The 15,938-nt window shown below is 50.2% G+C and overlaps 1 protein-coding gene across 1 annotated transcript in view; it reads left to right on the top strand.

The window, feature by feature from the left end:
• SMARCC1 (SWI/SNF related, matrix associated, actin dependent regulator of chromatin subfamily c member 1) overlaps positions 1 to 15,938 on the top strand; it is a 66,776-nt gene that overhangs the window by 13,846 nt on the left and 36,992 nt on the right. Inside the window, exons 6-19 of the mRNA XM_062505507.1 lie at positions 932 to 1,001; positions 2,160 to 2,229; positions 3,453 to 3,528; positions 4,250 to 4,375; positions 4,741 to 4,859; positions 5,343 to 5,467; positions 6,171 to 6,230; positions 6,863 to 6,900; positions 7,919 to 8,040; positions 9,341 to 9,412; positions 12,832 to 12,945; positions 13,636 to 13,789; positions 14,052 to 14,165; positions 15,834 to 15,893. Of these exons, the coding sequence (XP_062361491.1) occupies positions 932 to 1,001; positions 2,160 to 2,229; positions 3,453 to 3,528; positions 4,250 to 4,375; positions 4,741 to 4,859; positions 5,343 to 5,467; positions 6,171 to 6,230; positions 6,863 to 6,900; positions 7,919 to 8,040; positions 9,341 to 9,412; positions 12,832 to 12,945; positions 13,636 to 13,789; positions 14,052 to 14,165; positions 15,834 to 15,893 (1,320 nt within the window). The remainder of the gene's footprint in view (positions 1 to 931; positions 1,002 to 2,159; positions 2,230 to 3,452; positions 3,529 to 4,249; positions 4,376 to 4,740; positions 4,860 to 5,342; positions 5,468 to 6,170; positions 6,231 to 6,862; positions 6,901 to 7,918; positions 8,041 to 9,340; positions 9,413 to 12,831; positions 12,946 to 13,635; positions 13,790 to 14,051; positions 14,166 to 15,833; positions 15,894 to 15,938) is intronic.

The following is a 15,938-nucleotide window of genomic DNA, read 5'->3' as shown; positions in this document are numbered from 1 at the left end:
CATTGCCGAAATTCACTTTCATAGCCTCAGAGAACCTTGCCCTCATATCCAGGTGCTAAAGGATGCCTTGAGCAAGATGAATGGCTTCATCTCATAAAACATGAACACTTCTCACTTGTCTGGAGAGAAACACCCTGGAATGTGACCTCTGGATGCTCTGATGGCTTTTGTGTCAGGACAATTCACAGCTGCAGCTGAGGAGTTTCTTTTCCAGATTTAATGTATTTCCTGTGTTGTGATTATGAACCATTGTCTCAGCCTCAGTTGGGCAGATTTTTACAAGTTGCTCTTAATTATTTGGCTGATTGAGGATGGGTGTTATTGCTTAAATTAGAGTGAATGAGTCAATTTTGTTTTCATAAAGGAAGTCTGTAGTGAGCTCCACGCTGTATCCCTAAGTGATTTAAAGGATTTTTAAAGCAGCTTTGTCTCTACAGGGATGTGAAGTGATGAAAACAGAAATTGTCCCTAATTCTGCTTTTGGGGCTTTCCTTTGCTCTGCCTCTGAATTCTCATTTTGTCACTATCTTTGCTTCCTCACTATCTTGGGTTTTTTCATTTTTTAACCCTTTGCTGTCATCTCCCCACTAGCCCAGCCCAGTGCCTGTGGCTCCCTGGTATCCCAAGTCCTCCCTGCTCCAACTTTCCAGCTCCCTCCTTTGCTGTTGCTCAGAGCTGCCCCTGTCCCTTTTCTGAGTTGTGGGAACTCTTGCTCTTCCACCCCTGATCCCAGAATATCTGCACATCTCACTCCTGTTCTAATTCCTCCTGCTGCTGCTGCCAGCCAAGGGTGGGATTTGCAGCTTGTTGTACTGTTAACTGAATCTCTTACATGTTTATGGGATGGAAGTTTTGAACACCAACTGAGTTTTGGGGTGATGTGTTGAGGGTTTCTCATGCAGTTTCTCCTCTTCTTCCATGTTTCCCACAGGGAACAGTCACTGAGGAGAAATCCAAGGCTACCCACCATGTGTATCCAAGTCCTACCTCAATGGATGATGGTAATGTTCTGTGACAGTTTTAAGTTTTGTCATTAATGCCATGAGAAGTTATGGAAGTGTTCACCACAACTGTTGCCAGCCTGCTCCTGAGGAACACTTGCTGCATTATGGATAATGTGCATGGGGGGTTTAGGGGATATTGGGAAAATCCCTCCTGCCCAGGGCAGGGCTGGAGTCCCCATCCCTGGAGGGATTTCAAAGCTGTGTAGATGTGGCACTTGGGGACGTGGGGGAGGGCTGGGGAGTGGCTGCACTCTGTGATCCTCGAGGGCTTTTCCAACCTCAGCCATTCCCTGGTTCAGAGTTCTGGCTGTCCAGGAATTCTCTAGGGAATACTGGTACAATCCTTGTGTGTGGGTGGCAAGGCTTGGCTGTGTTAAAGTTCCCTCTGCCTGCAGGAAGTGCAAGCTCCAAAAAAAGCAAGTTCACAGCTGCCTCTCTGAGCAAATGGCAAAAACATACTTCTTCCTTTTTTCATCTTAAATTACATTTAATTAACCTGGTGGGTGATCGTCCTCAAGCCCAAGTTGCACAGCCAGAAATAATCCCTTTCCCACATTCCCTGGCCTGTGCTGGCCACTAGATGGAAGTGCTCCCTGCACTTTGCAGGGATTTGTGTCTTTCTTTTGAGGGTTTGTGTCTGTCCCTCTGCCCAGGCTCAGCCCTGTGCCTGCTCAGGCTCTCAGCAGGGTGGCACAGAGCTCTGAGCCCAGGTTACACTGTGGGGAACAGCCCAAAATTCCAGCAGGCATTAGAGAGACAGGTTCACATCTTTGGGATTTCTCCTGTAATGCTGCTCTGAGCTTGGGATTTCAGTTGCAGGGTTTGGTACTGGAGAGTTGGGATATTGGGAAGGAATTCCTGGCTGGGAGGGTGGTAAGAGCCTGGCACGGGGTGCCCAGAGCAGCTGTGGCTGCCCCTGGATCCCTGGAAGTGCTCAAGAGCAGGCTGGATGGGCTTGGAGCAGCCTGGGACAGGGGAAGGTGTCCCTGCCATGGCAGAGGGGGGATTGGGATGAGCTTTAAGGTCCCTTCCCAGCTCAGGCCCCGAGCAGACCTTTAGCAGAGGGGTTTGCAATAACTTCCCTCTGACTCTGTGGAAAAGTGAATTGTTGTGCTTTTCCCTGCACGTCTGACCTGGACCTCGTTCCCTTTGCAGATGAGTGGTTGAGACCTGTGATGAAAAAGGACAAGCAGGTCCTGGTACATTGGGGCTTTTTTCCAGACAGGTAAAGAAGGCTGGGGGAAAAGCAAACCCCAAGTCTTAATTGTGTGTTGATGGAAAAGCCTTGATCCCAATGTGCAAAGCTTGAAAAGAATTAACCATTGATTTAAAACTGCAATATCCACATGCATTTGTGGCGCTGGAAAAGGAGTTTTTCTGCAAAGCCACAAGGAACTGGTTGGAAATTGAACCAGATTTTTAAAGCTGGAATGAGCCTTTCCTTAAACTGTAAAGGGAGAACTCCCTGTCACCTGGCTGAACTTTGACAAGAGATTTCACTCCAAGGGTTGTCTTCAGTCAGGTGCAAGTGACTGTTAGAGCTCTCCTTTGAGAAACCTGCCCTGTGATGTTAAATTGTTAATTTTCATGTTAAGATTCACTGTGTGTGCTGTTAGGAACCTCAGTGAATTTGTAAGAAGTGTTTTCTGAGCCCAGGCTATGAAAGATCAATCAAAACATTGATAAGCCAATATTGACTTCTACTTAATTAACTTTTTCAGGCCACTAAAATCTGTTTAGACACCAAATTCCTAGGAACTCTTCTCTCATATGGGGCTTTCAGTGGAGGAGAGCAAAGAGTAATGACACTGAAGGGTCTTTTTATTCATACAGATGAAGAGCTTTTAAATATTTTTATATTTCTGTCAGTAGTGAAGTTTGTACTGATGTTTTTAAACCAGGTACACACAAAACTGGTTTAAACCAGGAATGCTGTGTGCACATCTTTCCTTGCACCTGACTTCCCCCTGCTCCTCAGTACGTGGTGCTGATTACAAAATACTTTGGCTTTTGCTGTTGCTCAGTGCAGTTTGTTAATAAAGAGACTTCTGAGGGAATAATGTGGCAGAGTGAATATAAATAATCAATGGTTTCTAGGACAGGGTGCAGCTTCCCTCCTTCCAGGCATCCAGTAGCTCTTGCTTTGAAGTCAGGAGAAGAGAAAGAAGTGGATTAAATTGATGGCAGGGTTTGGTTGGGTGACTCAGAGCTGCCTTTACCCCTGGATCTCTCCAGATTTGCACTTGAAGCTGGAGCTGGTTCAGGGAGAGGGTTTATAAATTCCAGCGTGCCTTGGATGCCCTGGGGCCCTCCCTCTGCTCTGTGTGCAGTTGCTGTGGCACGGGGCAGGGCTGTTCCCCCTGTTCCCCGCGTGCAGCCCCAGCAGTGGGATCTGAGCTGCTGGGAAGCTCCTGCTGCTGGCTGAGCTGCTCTCTGCTCCCCCTCTAGCTATGACACCTGGGTCCATGCCAACGAGATCGATGCAGAAATTGAGGATCCCCCCATTCCTGAGAAGCCCTGGAAGGTGAGTGTGGCTCAGCCCTCCCCAGAACTCCCGTGCTGGGGCAGGTGGGTGTTGGCTTGGGTTGTTGTGCACTCGCTGTGTCAGCCCTGGCCACGTTCTGTGTGTGCTGCTGGCCTGCAGAGTCACAGCAGCCCAGGCTGAGGGGAGCCTGCAGTCTGTGCAAACACCTGTAACCCCCTGGGAAACAGGGTTTTGGAGTATAAACCTTACTAGGAATAGTCAGAGAGAATTGTAGGAACGGTAATAAATTGTATAAATTACTTTAAAGCACCAGAAGTTTTTTCAGCTGTGTAAACCAAACTGTCTGAAGGTGGATATTTTAAATCCAGACAGTTGGTCTTGTCTTTCCAGGGAATGACCAACTCTTCCTCACTTTCTGGTGTTTGTGGCGCAGCTGCCAAGGGGATTTGTGTGTTTAGGAGGTTTTGATGGTAATTTTCAGCACCCAAAGAATACTGGTAACCCAGAGCTGCTGTCCCAGCTCTCAGAACTGACCTCACACTTCAGGAGGCTTGAAAATGGTCGAGGAGCAAATGTTGAATTCTGAGTTCTGCTCATCCTTTGTGGGTTTGCCTTGTGACACTTGCCAGGAGTTTGTGTGAAACCAGGGAGTTTGGGACATTCAGATCTGAAAAAGCTCTGGGAATGTCCTTAATCTTGGGAGGTCTCATGGAGTTATTTCTTCCCAAAGCATCAGCCTCTCCTGTCTCCTGTTGTGCAGGTCCATGCCAAGTGGATTTTGGACACTGATGTGTTCAATGAGTGGATGAATGAAGAGGATTATGAGGTGGATGAGAACAGGAAATCTGTGAGTTTTCGCCAGAGGATCTCCATGAAGAATGAAGAGGTGAGTGGTTCTCTGCTGAGGGGGGCCTGGAGGGACAGGAATGTCCTTGGTCTTCATGGATAGAGCAGGGAGGGATCCAGGGAGAGCTCAGAGCCCCTGGAGGGCCTGAAGGGGCTCCAGGAGAGCTGGAGAGGGACTGGGGACAAGGCATGGAGGGACAGGACACAGGGAATGGCTTCCACTGCCAGAGGGCAGTCATGGGTGGGATATTGGGATGGAATTCCTGACTGGGAGGGTGGGGAGAGATTGGGATGGAATTCCCAGAGCAGCTGTGGCATTCTGTTTTGGGGTGGGTTAAGGAAGGATGCAGCCTCCAGCAGTGCAGTCAGAATTTGGGAATAAGTCCAAGCTCTGCTCCCTCGCAGCCCGTGCGCAGCCCGGAGAGGAGGGACAGGAAAGCAGCAGCCAGCACAAGGAAGAGGAAACATTCCCCTTCTCCACCCCCCACCCCTGTGGAGTCCAGGAAAAAGACAGGGAAGAAAGGGTGAGTGTCTGGAAGTTCCACAGGCCTGGAATTGGAGGTGAAAAGAAATGAGGAAATGAAAAAATTCAAGAAATGCTTATGGGGAGAGCTCTGTCGCCTGATGTTGTGTAATTATTTCTGAGTAGGCTTGAAGCATTGTTCCTGAGCAGTTTGTGTAATTCCTTATTCTACCAATAATTTACCCAAATAAAAACTTAATGCTGGGGGTTTATGTGTGGGTGTGGAAGGGAGCACTTCAGAGCTAAAAATTCAGGTCTTGTTTGTGGCTCTAATAAGACAAAACTGGAACTTAATCAAGAATGAGTTGATAAACTGAATTCCTCCTTCCAAGTGTAAAGCCTGAGTTGGGGTCTGTGGGGAGACGTGGGGCTGGTTCTGCCTCTGTTCCCAGAGTGGTTTCAGGAGGGTTTGACCCTCCTGTCCTGGCACCTGAGCAATGTCCAGGGAAGGTCTGGCAGAGCCCCTGTGTCTGCTCTGTTCCAGACAAGCAGCTCTCTATGGGAAAAGGAGGGGACAGAAGGAAGAGGATGAACAGGAGGACCTCACCAAGGACATGGAGGATCCCACCCCTGTACCCAACATAGAAGAAGTGGTACTTCCCAAAAATGGTAAAGTATGAGAACACTTTGGGCTCTTTGAGTGTTCAAAATTAAACTGCATTAAAATTGTGTTTAGATTTTGTCCATTGTTTGAAATATTCCGTGGTCGTGGGGCAGGTGATCTCTGCCCATAAATTTATCTAGTCAGGGAGGTAACAGCTGAAAAGGGCAGCAGAGTCACCTCCTGTTGGCCTTTTAAAATACAAAACTGCATTTATAAACGACACTGTTAAAAATAGATTTGCAACAATCTACTTAAATGTTTCACTTCACCTGTTCATGTTGGGGGAAATGGAGTTTTCTGGAGCAAAATATTTCCCTGCCAAGTACCCAGAAGGAGGATGTTAAATGAGTGGAAAATGTGCTCCATGTCAAGTGCTTTTAGTCTTTTTCAGGGAGATGTTGATGTGGGCAATAATAATTCTGGGGAAAACAATTCATTCTGCATCCTTGACACCAGATTATTTTGGGAGTTCTCTGCATGTGGGTGTTCCTGGGATTGGATTTGCACTTCAGCTTTATTGTGTGTTGGACAGGTGGGGAGGTCAGGGTTAGCCCTCGCAGCTCCTGCTTTGTGTAGTGTGGAGCTGGGAATGCAGGGCAATGGGACAAACCCCATTTCCCTGTGTGAGCTCCTGAAGTGTGCAGGGAAATGAGGGCAAGGCTGGAGAACCCCCGAGTGCTGCTCTCTCACCACTCCCTGTTCTTGCAGTGAACCCAAAGAAGGACAGTGAGAACACACCTGTGAAAGGAGGAACCGTGGCAGACCTGGGTAAAGCCCCTGCCCCCTGCCCCAAGCCGCACTCTCAAGAGAAAATATTCCTTGCAGTCAATGTTTTAAATTTTACTTTAAATATTTCTAAACCTCTCAATTTAAAAAGCAATCTCTAGTTCTGAGACTTTGTTGGATTAATTCATATTTCATACATGTTCAAGTTCCAGTGTGCCAACTCTTCACTGCAAGGCTCTTCCCTCATACGCTGTTGTTAATTTTTTTAGTATGACATACAAGTTCTTTTCTAGCAATTTTTTTTTATTGGGAATCAGGGTAAATCACAGGTTCTCTGAGCTTTGCTGAGCCTTGATATGAGATACAAAACTCATATCCCATATCTGATTATGCAAGAATCATCTAGGACACTGTGAAAGGAAGTAATTAATTATGGATTCTGAAATGTTGAGAAATTCTCATTATCCTTCCTTTGTATTCTTAACCTGTTCCCTGGTCTGGGATAGGTAAAGGTGTAATTGCTTCAGTGATGTGGGATCCACTTTGTTTCCCTCCTCCCTTCCCTCCCAAAAGAAATTACATGTTCTTTCCAATTAAGCAGTTGTGTTGCTAGAAAGGCTTATGAGCATTTAAATGAGTTTATTGGTGTAATTCTCAACGATTTTGCCTTTCAGATGAGCAGGATGAGGAGACAGTGGCGACTGGAGGAAAGGTAACAGCACCTGCTTCTCCCTAAATTTGGTAACAGAATCCCAGATTTGGGTTGGAAGGGACCTGCCATGGGGACACCTCTCACTGTGCCAGACTGCTCTGAGCCCCAGTGTCCAGCCTGGCCTGGGACACTGCCAGGGATCCAGGGAACCTCCACAGCTGCTCTGGGAATTCCATCCCAGCCCCTCACCAGGAAGAATTCCTCCCCAGCATCCCGTTATCCCATCCCACCCCACCCTGCCCTCTTTCTCTTCAAAGTCATTCCCTATGTCCTACCAAGATCTTAATCTCACCTTCAGGAACTTCACCTGTACTCATTTTCAAGTGATCTCTAAGATTAAATCAGTTCCTGGCAGGATTGAGAGTTTGTTAGTATAAAACTCTCCAGATTCTCTGGGTTACTTGGTATTTTTAAATCTAGTGTATTGAAAAGGAGAATGAGGAGAGAGATGCCAAGTATTTTCCAAGAAGCATTTTTCAGATGAGAGGTTTTCTAGAGGTTTTGCTATTTTTGTTTTGTTTTGTTTGTTTGGTTTTTTTGTTTGTTTTAGGACTAAATCTAAACCCTGCTTTGTCCTCCTGATCTTTTCAGTGGAGCTGCAGGGGTAGTTTCTGTATTGAATTGCATTTGTGGCATGCCAGGCACTATTTTTAACAATTGTGAGATCACTGACTGTTCAGAGCGAGACCTTGTTGTCTTTGGGGGAGCTCAGTCCCAGCCAAAGATCCATTATTGATCCCAGTGACTCCTTAGGCTCTGGCTGTGGGGCTTGGGTATTTTTAACATCTCTCAAACAGCACTTGAGGTGTTTTGTACAGCTCTTTCCATGTCCTGACCCCATTCTGCTGCCTCCTGTGTGCCCTCCCCGTGATCATTTGGGGTCAGGAGTCGACGTTCGCTGGACCTGGAGCTGCAGAACAGCTCACAGGAGGAGCAGCAGAGAGGGCCACAAGCTCTCCCTCCAGCTGGGGCTGTCCCGCTCCGCGTCCCCTCAGTGCTGCGTCCCCTCTGTCCCCAGGAGGACGAGGACCCCAACAAGGGAGACCAGAGCCGCTCCGTTGACCCGGGGGAGGACAACGTCACCGAGCAGACCAACCACATCATCATCCCCAGCTACGCCTCGTGGTTCGACTACAACTGGTGAGAGGGCACCGGGGCTGGGGGGCCTCCGTGTCCTCCTGCTCTGTGCTCTGCTCGGTCAGCCTGGGGGTCTGCTCTGGGTCTGGGTCTGGGGGCTGAGGGCAGTGACTGCTCTGGGTCTGGGGGCTGAGGGCAGTGGCTGCTCTGGGTCTGGGTCTGGGGGGCTGAGGGCAGTGACTGCTCTGGGTCTGGGGGGCTGAGGGCAGTGACTGCTCTGGGTCTGGGGGCTGAGGGCAGTGACTGCTCTGGGTCTGGGTCTGGGGGGCTGAGGGCAGTGACTGCTCTGGGTCTGGGTCTGGGGGCTGAGGGCAGTGACTGCTCTGGGTCTGGGTCTGGGGGCTGAGGGCAGTGACTGCTCTGGGTCTGGGTCTGGGGGGCTGAGGGCAGTGACTGCTCTGGGTCTGGGGGCTGAGGGCAGTGGCTGCTCTGGGTCTGGGTCTGGGGGGCTGAGGGCAGTGACTGCTCTGGGTCTGGGGGGCTGAGGGCAGTGACTGCTCTGGGTCTGGGTCTGGGGGGCTGAGGGCAGTGACTGCTCTGGGTCTGGGTCTGGGGGCTGAGGGCAGTGACTGCTCTGGGTCTGGGGGCTGAGGGCAGTGGCTGCTCTGGCTCTGGGTCTGGGGGGCTGAGGGCAGTGACTGCTCTGGGTCTGGGTCTGGGGGCTGAGGGCAGTGACTGCTCTGGGTCTGGGTCTGGGTCTGGGGGCTGAGGGCAGTGACTGCTCTGGGTCTGGGTCTGGGTCTGGGGGCTGAGGGCAGTGACTGCTCTGGGTCTGGGTCTGGGGGCTGAGGGCAGTGACTGCTCTGGGTCTGGGGGGCTGAGGGCAGTGACTGCTCTGGGTCTGGGGGGCTGAGGGCAGTGACTGCTCTGGGTCTGGGTCTGGGGGGCTGAGGGCAGTGACTGCTCTGGGTCTGGGTCTGGGGGGCTGAGGGCAGTGACTCTGCTTTGGGTCTGGTTCCCATGTTTCATGTTGAAATCTTCCTGGCTGTTCTCAGGGATTGGGAATGAGGAGGAGAATTTCAAACACAGAGATCTTCGCTCTGCCTCAGCAGATTTTGCTTACTTTGATTTCCCTGTAATTCCCACCTTCATTCCTTTCTCTCTTCTCTAGTCTTTGTGTGACCATTCTGTGTTTGTGTGACCATTTGTGACCATTCTGTGTCTGGCTCTATTACTGAAATATTTTTTATTTTGCTTCAGAACTTGACTTTGAGAAGCCACTGATTATAGAGGGAGGATATTGACTGCAGCTTGGAATCAGGGCTGCTTTTCAGGATCTGACACCTGAACTTTTCTGTTGCAGTATCCACGTGATCGAGCGTCGTGCGCTTCCTGAATTCTTCAATGGGAAAAACAAATCCAAGACTCCAGAAATGTGAGTGAAACCTTGTGGGTATGGGCAGGATAAAGGAGCTTCCCATTCCATAAATGTTGTGGGCACAGCTGGGTGTGTGTGCGGCTGGTAATTCCTATAGGGCCTGAAAGAGGGACTTGTTCAATGTTTGTACAGTGGTGTTTGCCAGTGGTTATCCAGGTAAAAGAAAACTACATTCCCCCAAGTAAAACTGGAACAAATTCTTGAACTCTGTGTGGTATAAGATTTCCAGAGTCATGTTAAAATGTCATGAAAGGGTAGAAGCAGAATAATGCTCTTTGTTCCTCCCTCTATCCTCTTGCCGTACTGTATTTCTGTATTTCCCTGCCTTGTAGATCCTGTCTCAGGCTGTGGAGTGAATTTTCTGGTTTGAGTTTGGTTATTCAGAGGGCATGGATAAAAGGAAGGTGGTCAAAAGCTTTTGAACGATATGCTTGTTTGTATTAAAATGATCCTAAAAGCTGAAATTTCACACTGAAAAACCCTGGGTTTGGACACCAATGTGTGCTGGTCAGTGTGGGCAGTGGCACTGGCCTGGCTGGTGTCACTTTGTCTTGGTGTCAGATCTTGGCCTGGTTGCAGAGCAGCTTGTGGGGATTTTAGAAAGTGTTTTTTTTTTTTTCAATAGTACTAAAGAAAGTGTTTGAGATGTCGCCTCATTATTCTGATGTCATCTGGGCCCTTCATTTCTCATACACAGCATTCCATGGAATCCCAGAATGGTTTGGGATGGAAGGGACCTTAAAAAACACCCAGTGCCACCCCCTGCCATGGCAGGGACACCTCCCACTATCCCAAGTGGATCCAAATCCCAATGTCCAACCTGTCCTTGGACACTCCAGGGATCCAGGGGCAGCCACAGCTGCTCTGGGAATTCCAGCCCAGCCAGGAATTCCCAATTCCCAATATCCCACCCATCCCTGCCCTCTGGCAGTGAAGCCATTCCCTGTGTCCTATGCCTCCATCCCTTGACCCCAGTCCCTCTCCAGCTCTCCTGGAGCCCCTTCAGGCCCTGCCAGGGGCTCTGAGCTCTCCCTGGAGCCTTCTCCTCTCCAGGGGAACATTCCCAGCTCTCCCAGCCTGGAGCAGAGAATTCCTGCAGAGATTGTCCTTGTGCTGGGATCTCCCATCTCAGGTGTGGCTGTTGGTCTGTGATGTTACAGGTCTGACAAAGAACCAGAAATTAGAGACTGTCTTTTGTCCTGGGGTCCTCATGGTGTTTGTCCCCTGCCCCAGGAGGTCCCTGGGGTGCAGACAGGACAGAACCAGGACAGGCTGACCCAGGTTCTGGCTGGAGAAAAGGGGAGTTTGGAACTCTGGACAAGATGAGGCACTGGGATGGGGACTTGGGATTGCTCCTCCTTGGAGTCTTTCAGGCCTGCCTGGACAAAGCCCTAAGAAACCTGGTGAAAATTCATGGCTTGAGCAGGAGGTTGGCTCAGACACCCCCCAAGGATTTGCAGCCCGTGGTGTGTCCTCTGCATGTGTGAGTGCAGAGTAACCAGAGCTGGATCCCAGAGCCCCAGCATGGCTTGGGGACTGTCAAGATCCTCTTGTTCCACTCCCTGCCATTCCCAAGTGGGTTTGTTCCAAAGTCCATCCAGCTCTGACTCTGTTCCAGCAGTTCTACTGCCCAGCACATTGTAGTCTGGGGGTTTCTCAGAGTGGCAGACAGCTGGAATGTGAAGGAATGTTTCTCTCCTGGGTCTCTAACCCCTGTGATTGTCACTGCAGGTTCAGGTGCCCTTCTCCAGCTGGCATCACATCAGTGGCCCTGATGCCCCTCCCTGGGCTGCCCCTGGCTGTTGGGGACTCCTCCCAGACCCCGTGTCATCCTGGAGATCTATTTTTGGTGCCATTTCGGGATTGTAGTAGCAGCACGTGGTCCTGGCTTTGTGTTTTCTTTTGAAATAAAAGAGGAACATCCCTCTGAAGGGAGATGAGTCGCCTGCAGCTGAATGTTCAGGCCAAAGCACAGTGTTTGAGGAGCTCACACAGGTTCATCCTTGTGACAGCAGTGCCTGGGGTGGGCCCTGGCTGAAAAGGCATTGAGCTAAATCCTGCTTGACTTCTCACTGCTGACAGGGTTTAGCTGATGGGTTGTGTCATGGCTCAAAACCATCTCCCCTTCAGAGTAAACCTGGGGATGTTTCTGTCTTGGGATTCTCTCTCTACCTCGTGATGTGACCTTTGCTAATAAATGCTAATTTTTGCAGCCAAGACCTGTTCCTGGGCAGGTTGTTCCCCTCCTCCCCTGGAGCATTCAGAAATGTTCTTCTGTGGAAGAAGCTCCCTTTTGTTTCTTGCCTCCCAAACATCCCACGTGGAGCCAAACACCTACTCTAGCAATTTTCTTCCAGCCAGCTGCACATATGATTTGGTCAGGAGGAAGATGTGGGATTTTGGCAGGGACATGTGCTTGCAGCATCTGCCTGCTCAGGCCTTGCCTGGATGATTTATATTTTTGGTTCCCAGCTGCTTCACACGCTGCATGTGAAACATTGCCCCCCTGGAATTTTCCAAAGGCAGAAATCTGCTTTTAAACCACTGTTTTACACACAGCTTTGCACTGGACGCTCCCTTGCTAGAATCCTGCAATAGTTTGGGTACAAGAGGACCTTAAAGCCCATCTCATTCCACCTACCTGCCATGGCCAGGGGCACCTTCTGCAGTCCAGGTTGCTCCAAGCTCCATCCAGCCTAGATGGTGCCAACCTGTCTTTGGCAGATTGGGTTTGCTCCCTCTGAAGAGCAGAGCTATCAATAATTTTATGGCAGTTTACTTTCTTCAGGATAATTTGCATTAGGAAGCATCAGTATATTCCAGAAACTTAGTGAAATGGGGGAATCTGTCAAGGATTGTTTCTGCTCCAGCTGTTCCCAGCTGTGCTGGCTCTGGGCTCTTGTCCTCTGCTTTTCAAAGATTTTTTTTCTTCATGTTGCTGTTCTCCTGCCTTTCCTACCTCATCCCTTCATCCATTAAAAACTCCACATGCAGCCACAGCAGTGTTCCATCCACTTCTGCTTTTCTGTGCAGTTTTTTTCCTTCACACAGGATTATTTATCCTGTTCCTGTGTGAAAACCAGACCCCGTTATTTTCATCCTGCAGCTTCTATTCTATTGTGGCAATATTTGCCCAGTGACCAAGTTACAACAGATAATTGTGTGATTTACAATTGAAACATGTTTCCTTGTGCAGCTAATCCAGACATGGGGGGAAGTGCAGAGTGAAAGAGTCTGGAAGAATGTGAATTCCACTTAGCTATTGGTGTTGGTGCTGGCTCTGAAATGTCACCACCAGAAGAGATCCGTTGGTGTTTCCTCACTAGTAATGGGTGTTTGGAGGGGTGAATGTTCCAGTGCCTGCTCTGGGCTGTGTTGGAGGTGAGGGGACACAAACTGGTGCTGCTGTGTTGCAGATACCTGGCCTACAGGAACTTCATGATCGACACGTACCGGCTGAACCCACAGGAGTACCTGACCAGCACTGCCTGCAGGAGGAACCTCACTGGGGACGTCTGTGCTGTCATGAGGTGCCAGAACCAGCTCTGGGGCCTTGGGGCTGGGGCTTCTGATCATTGCCAGCCATCAGCTAAAGCCCTCCAGAGATTCAGTCCAGCCTGTGCCCTACCTCCACCAGAGCACTGAGTGTCACATCCAGGCCTTCCTTGGACACCTCTAGGTCACCTCCGTGGGCAGCCCCTGCTAAGGCCTCACCACCCTTTCCATCAGGAAATTCCTCCTGGTGTCTACCCTGACCTGCCCTGGCCCAACCTGGGGCCGTTCCCTCTCCTCCTGTCCCTGTTCCCCGGGAGCACGTCCCAAATCCCCTCTGGCTGTCCCCTCCTGTCAGGGAGTTGTGCAGAGCCAGAAGTTCCCCCCGAGCCTCCTTTTCTCCAGGCTGAGCCCCTTTCCCAGCTCCCTCAGCCCCTCCCCAGCTCCATTCCCTGCCCTGTTACACCTCCAGCCTCTCAGGGTCTTTCTTTGGGGCCCAGAGCTGGACACAGTCAGGGTTTGGTTTATACATCACACAGCCATGCCCTCAGGTGTGCACAGAGCTCCTGCTCTGGGATTCGTTTTGCTGCTTGGGATTAATAAAGGGCTAGCTGAGCTCCTGGATCTGAATTTGATCTGGAAACATCAACTTTGTCCTTTGTCACCTCCCACATGAAGCACAAGAGAGCCTTTGGTGGCAAAGGTTGGATCTGTCCTGTTTTTCACAGGGTCCATGCCTTCCTGGAGCAGTGGGGGCTCATCAACTACCAGGTGGATCCCGAGAGCCGCCCCATGGCCATGGGCCCTCCCCCGACCCCCCACTTCAACGTGCTGGCTGACACCCCCTCGGGGCTGATGCCCCTGCACATCCGCACCCCCCAGGTGAGCCCAGCACACCTGGGCAGCACAGAGCCCCAGTGTGCCCCAGCTGGGGTGCTGTCCCCCCCCCCCTTCAGTGTGCCCCAACTGGGGTGCTGTCCCTGTGTGCCCAGCTGGGCCCAGCACTTGGGGCAGTTCTGTGCAGAACCACTCACATGTTGCTCAGTCCATGTCCGTCTCTGACACCTTCTCTGTCCAGTCCATGTTCTGGTGAGTCTTGGTCTGAAAACCTTGGATAACTCTCAATTCCTGCCCTTGTTCCCAGGTTCCAGCTGCCCAGCAGATGCTGAGCTTTCCTGAGAAAAACAAGGAGAAGCCAACTGACCTGCAGAACTTTGGCCTTCGCACAGACATCTACTCCAAAAAGACTTTGGCCAAGGCGAGTGTCCTGGGGGTCTCCCTACAGCTCCCAGTGGGCTTTGTTATTCCTCAGGTGCCCCCCACTTTGTGTCACTGAGGTGGCTTGTATTGCTCCCCCACTCCTGGTTGAGATGTCTTCCATCCTGTGCAGGGCACTGCAGTGGGAGGTTGTGCTGGAGTTCTGATTTTATGGGAATAAAGACCTGGACAACTTCCCAGCCCAGTGCACACTGTCAGCCCTCAGATGCCAAACTCATTGTGTTCCTGCTGGAATGGTTCAGCATCAGCAAACCATCCAATGATTGAGGACACAGAGAGCTTCCAGCAGGATCTGTGCCTCTCCTGTTCTCCCCAGGGACCCCAATTCCCACTGGTCTGGGTGTCCTGGGGCCATTGCAGGGGACATTTGGGCACTGTCACTGCAGAGTGTTACACAGGATAATTAAACTTGGGAGGCATCCTTGCAGTGATGTGTTCATTACACAACCTCCTGCCTTTCCCTGCTCCCTGGGAGTGCTGGGAATGCCAAGGTGCCTCAGCACAGCTCCCAGTGGGAATTGGGACTCTCCAGAGCTGAACAGTGCCTCTCGTGGGTGGCATCAGGCTAATTCCATGTCACTGGTTCATTGTCCTCAGAGGTCACTGTTTAAACTGGAAATTAACTACTTAAACACTATTTGCCACTTTAGAACATCCTTTAAAAACTCCACAACCCCAAACCAGAGATATTCTTGTAAGGCTGGTTCCATCTCCCATTTCATGGATTGACTTTCTCACTTGTTAAGGGGGGTATAAATACTCCAAACTGATCAATCTGTTGCTGGTTCTGGGCTCTGGCTCTGTTTACAGGAGCTGGGAACTGGAGCAGGTTTGTTGGCAGATTTCCCTGGCTGGTTTCTGTGTGCTGGGGGTTTTGGCTGTGGAGAGCAGCAGTTGGGTGACTCATTGATTAATGTTCTCTGCGGGTTAATGAGCTGTTTGAAATGCATCTGGAGATAACATTTATTATCCTAAATAGCCTCTTCCTTTCAGTCTAGCACGGAGCCATCCAAGGGTGCTGATGTTCCTTAGGAGCAGGTCCTGAGCTGCTTTTAGGCTGGGTCAGGGTGTCACAGGAGGGGAAGTTTCACCATGAATTTGGAATTTGTGTCCAATCTGAGCAGTTTACCATGAGGTGTAGATTTGGGAGCAAGTGATAGCTGGATGATCCTGCTGGAATTACTTTGCCTTCTCACATAGCTCATCCCCCTGTACAGAGTTGTTATTTCTTTACTGACTTACTGATGAACTTGGAGAGAAATTAACTTGTTTTGGACCAGCCCACACTGTGCCCAGCCCACTCTGCCTTCAGCACTCAGAGGGGGTTTTTTATTCAGGAAAATCCTCTCTGCTGTGTGTGCAGGCACAGATCACTGGGAGCAGAGGGTGCCAGATCCCTTTGCTTTACCTGGGGAAGGTGTGCTGGGAGGTTGGGATGTGCATCTGTGCCTTCACTGAGGAGTGAATAAATCACATGGTTCCCTGCAGGGGATGACCAGGGGCTGCTCAGCTGCAGGGAGGAGGTTTGAGTGGATCAAATCACACATTCTTCCTCTTTCCTCCTCTGTGTTTTCTTCTACAAGGTTTTGTGCAAGAAGTCTTGTGTTATGCCTTTTTTTTTTTTTTTCTTCCCTCCTCTCTTTTGTAGAGTAAGGGTGCAAGTGCTGGCAGAGAATGGACAGAGCAGGAGACACTGCTGCTGTTGGAGGTGAGTTCATGAGGCCAAGCCAAAGGCTGGGAAACAAAACCTGTG

The sequence above is a fragment of the Cinclus cinclus genome, chromosome 1 (genome assembly GCF_963662255.1).
Source record: "Cinclus cinclus chromosome 1, bCinCin1.1, whole genome shotgun sequence".
Classification (NCBI taxonomy): Eukaryota; Metazoa; Chordata; class Aves; order Passeriformes; family Cinclidae; genus Cinclus; species Cinclus cinclus.
Note: the sequence above shows the minus strand (reverse complement) of the source record. Positions and strands in the feature narration are given on the sequence as shown.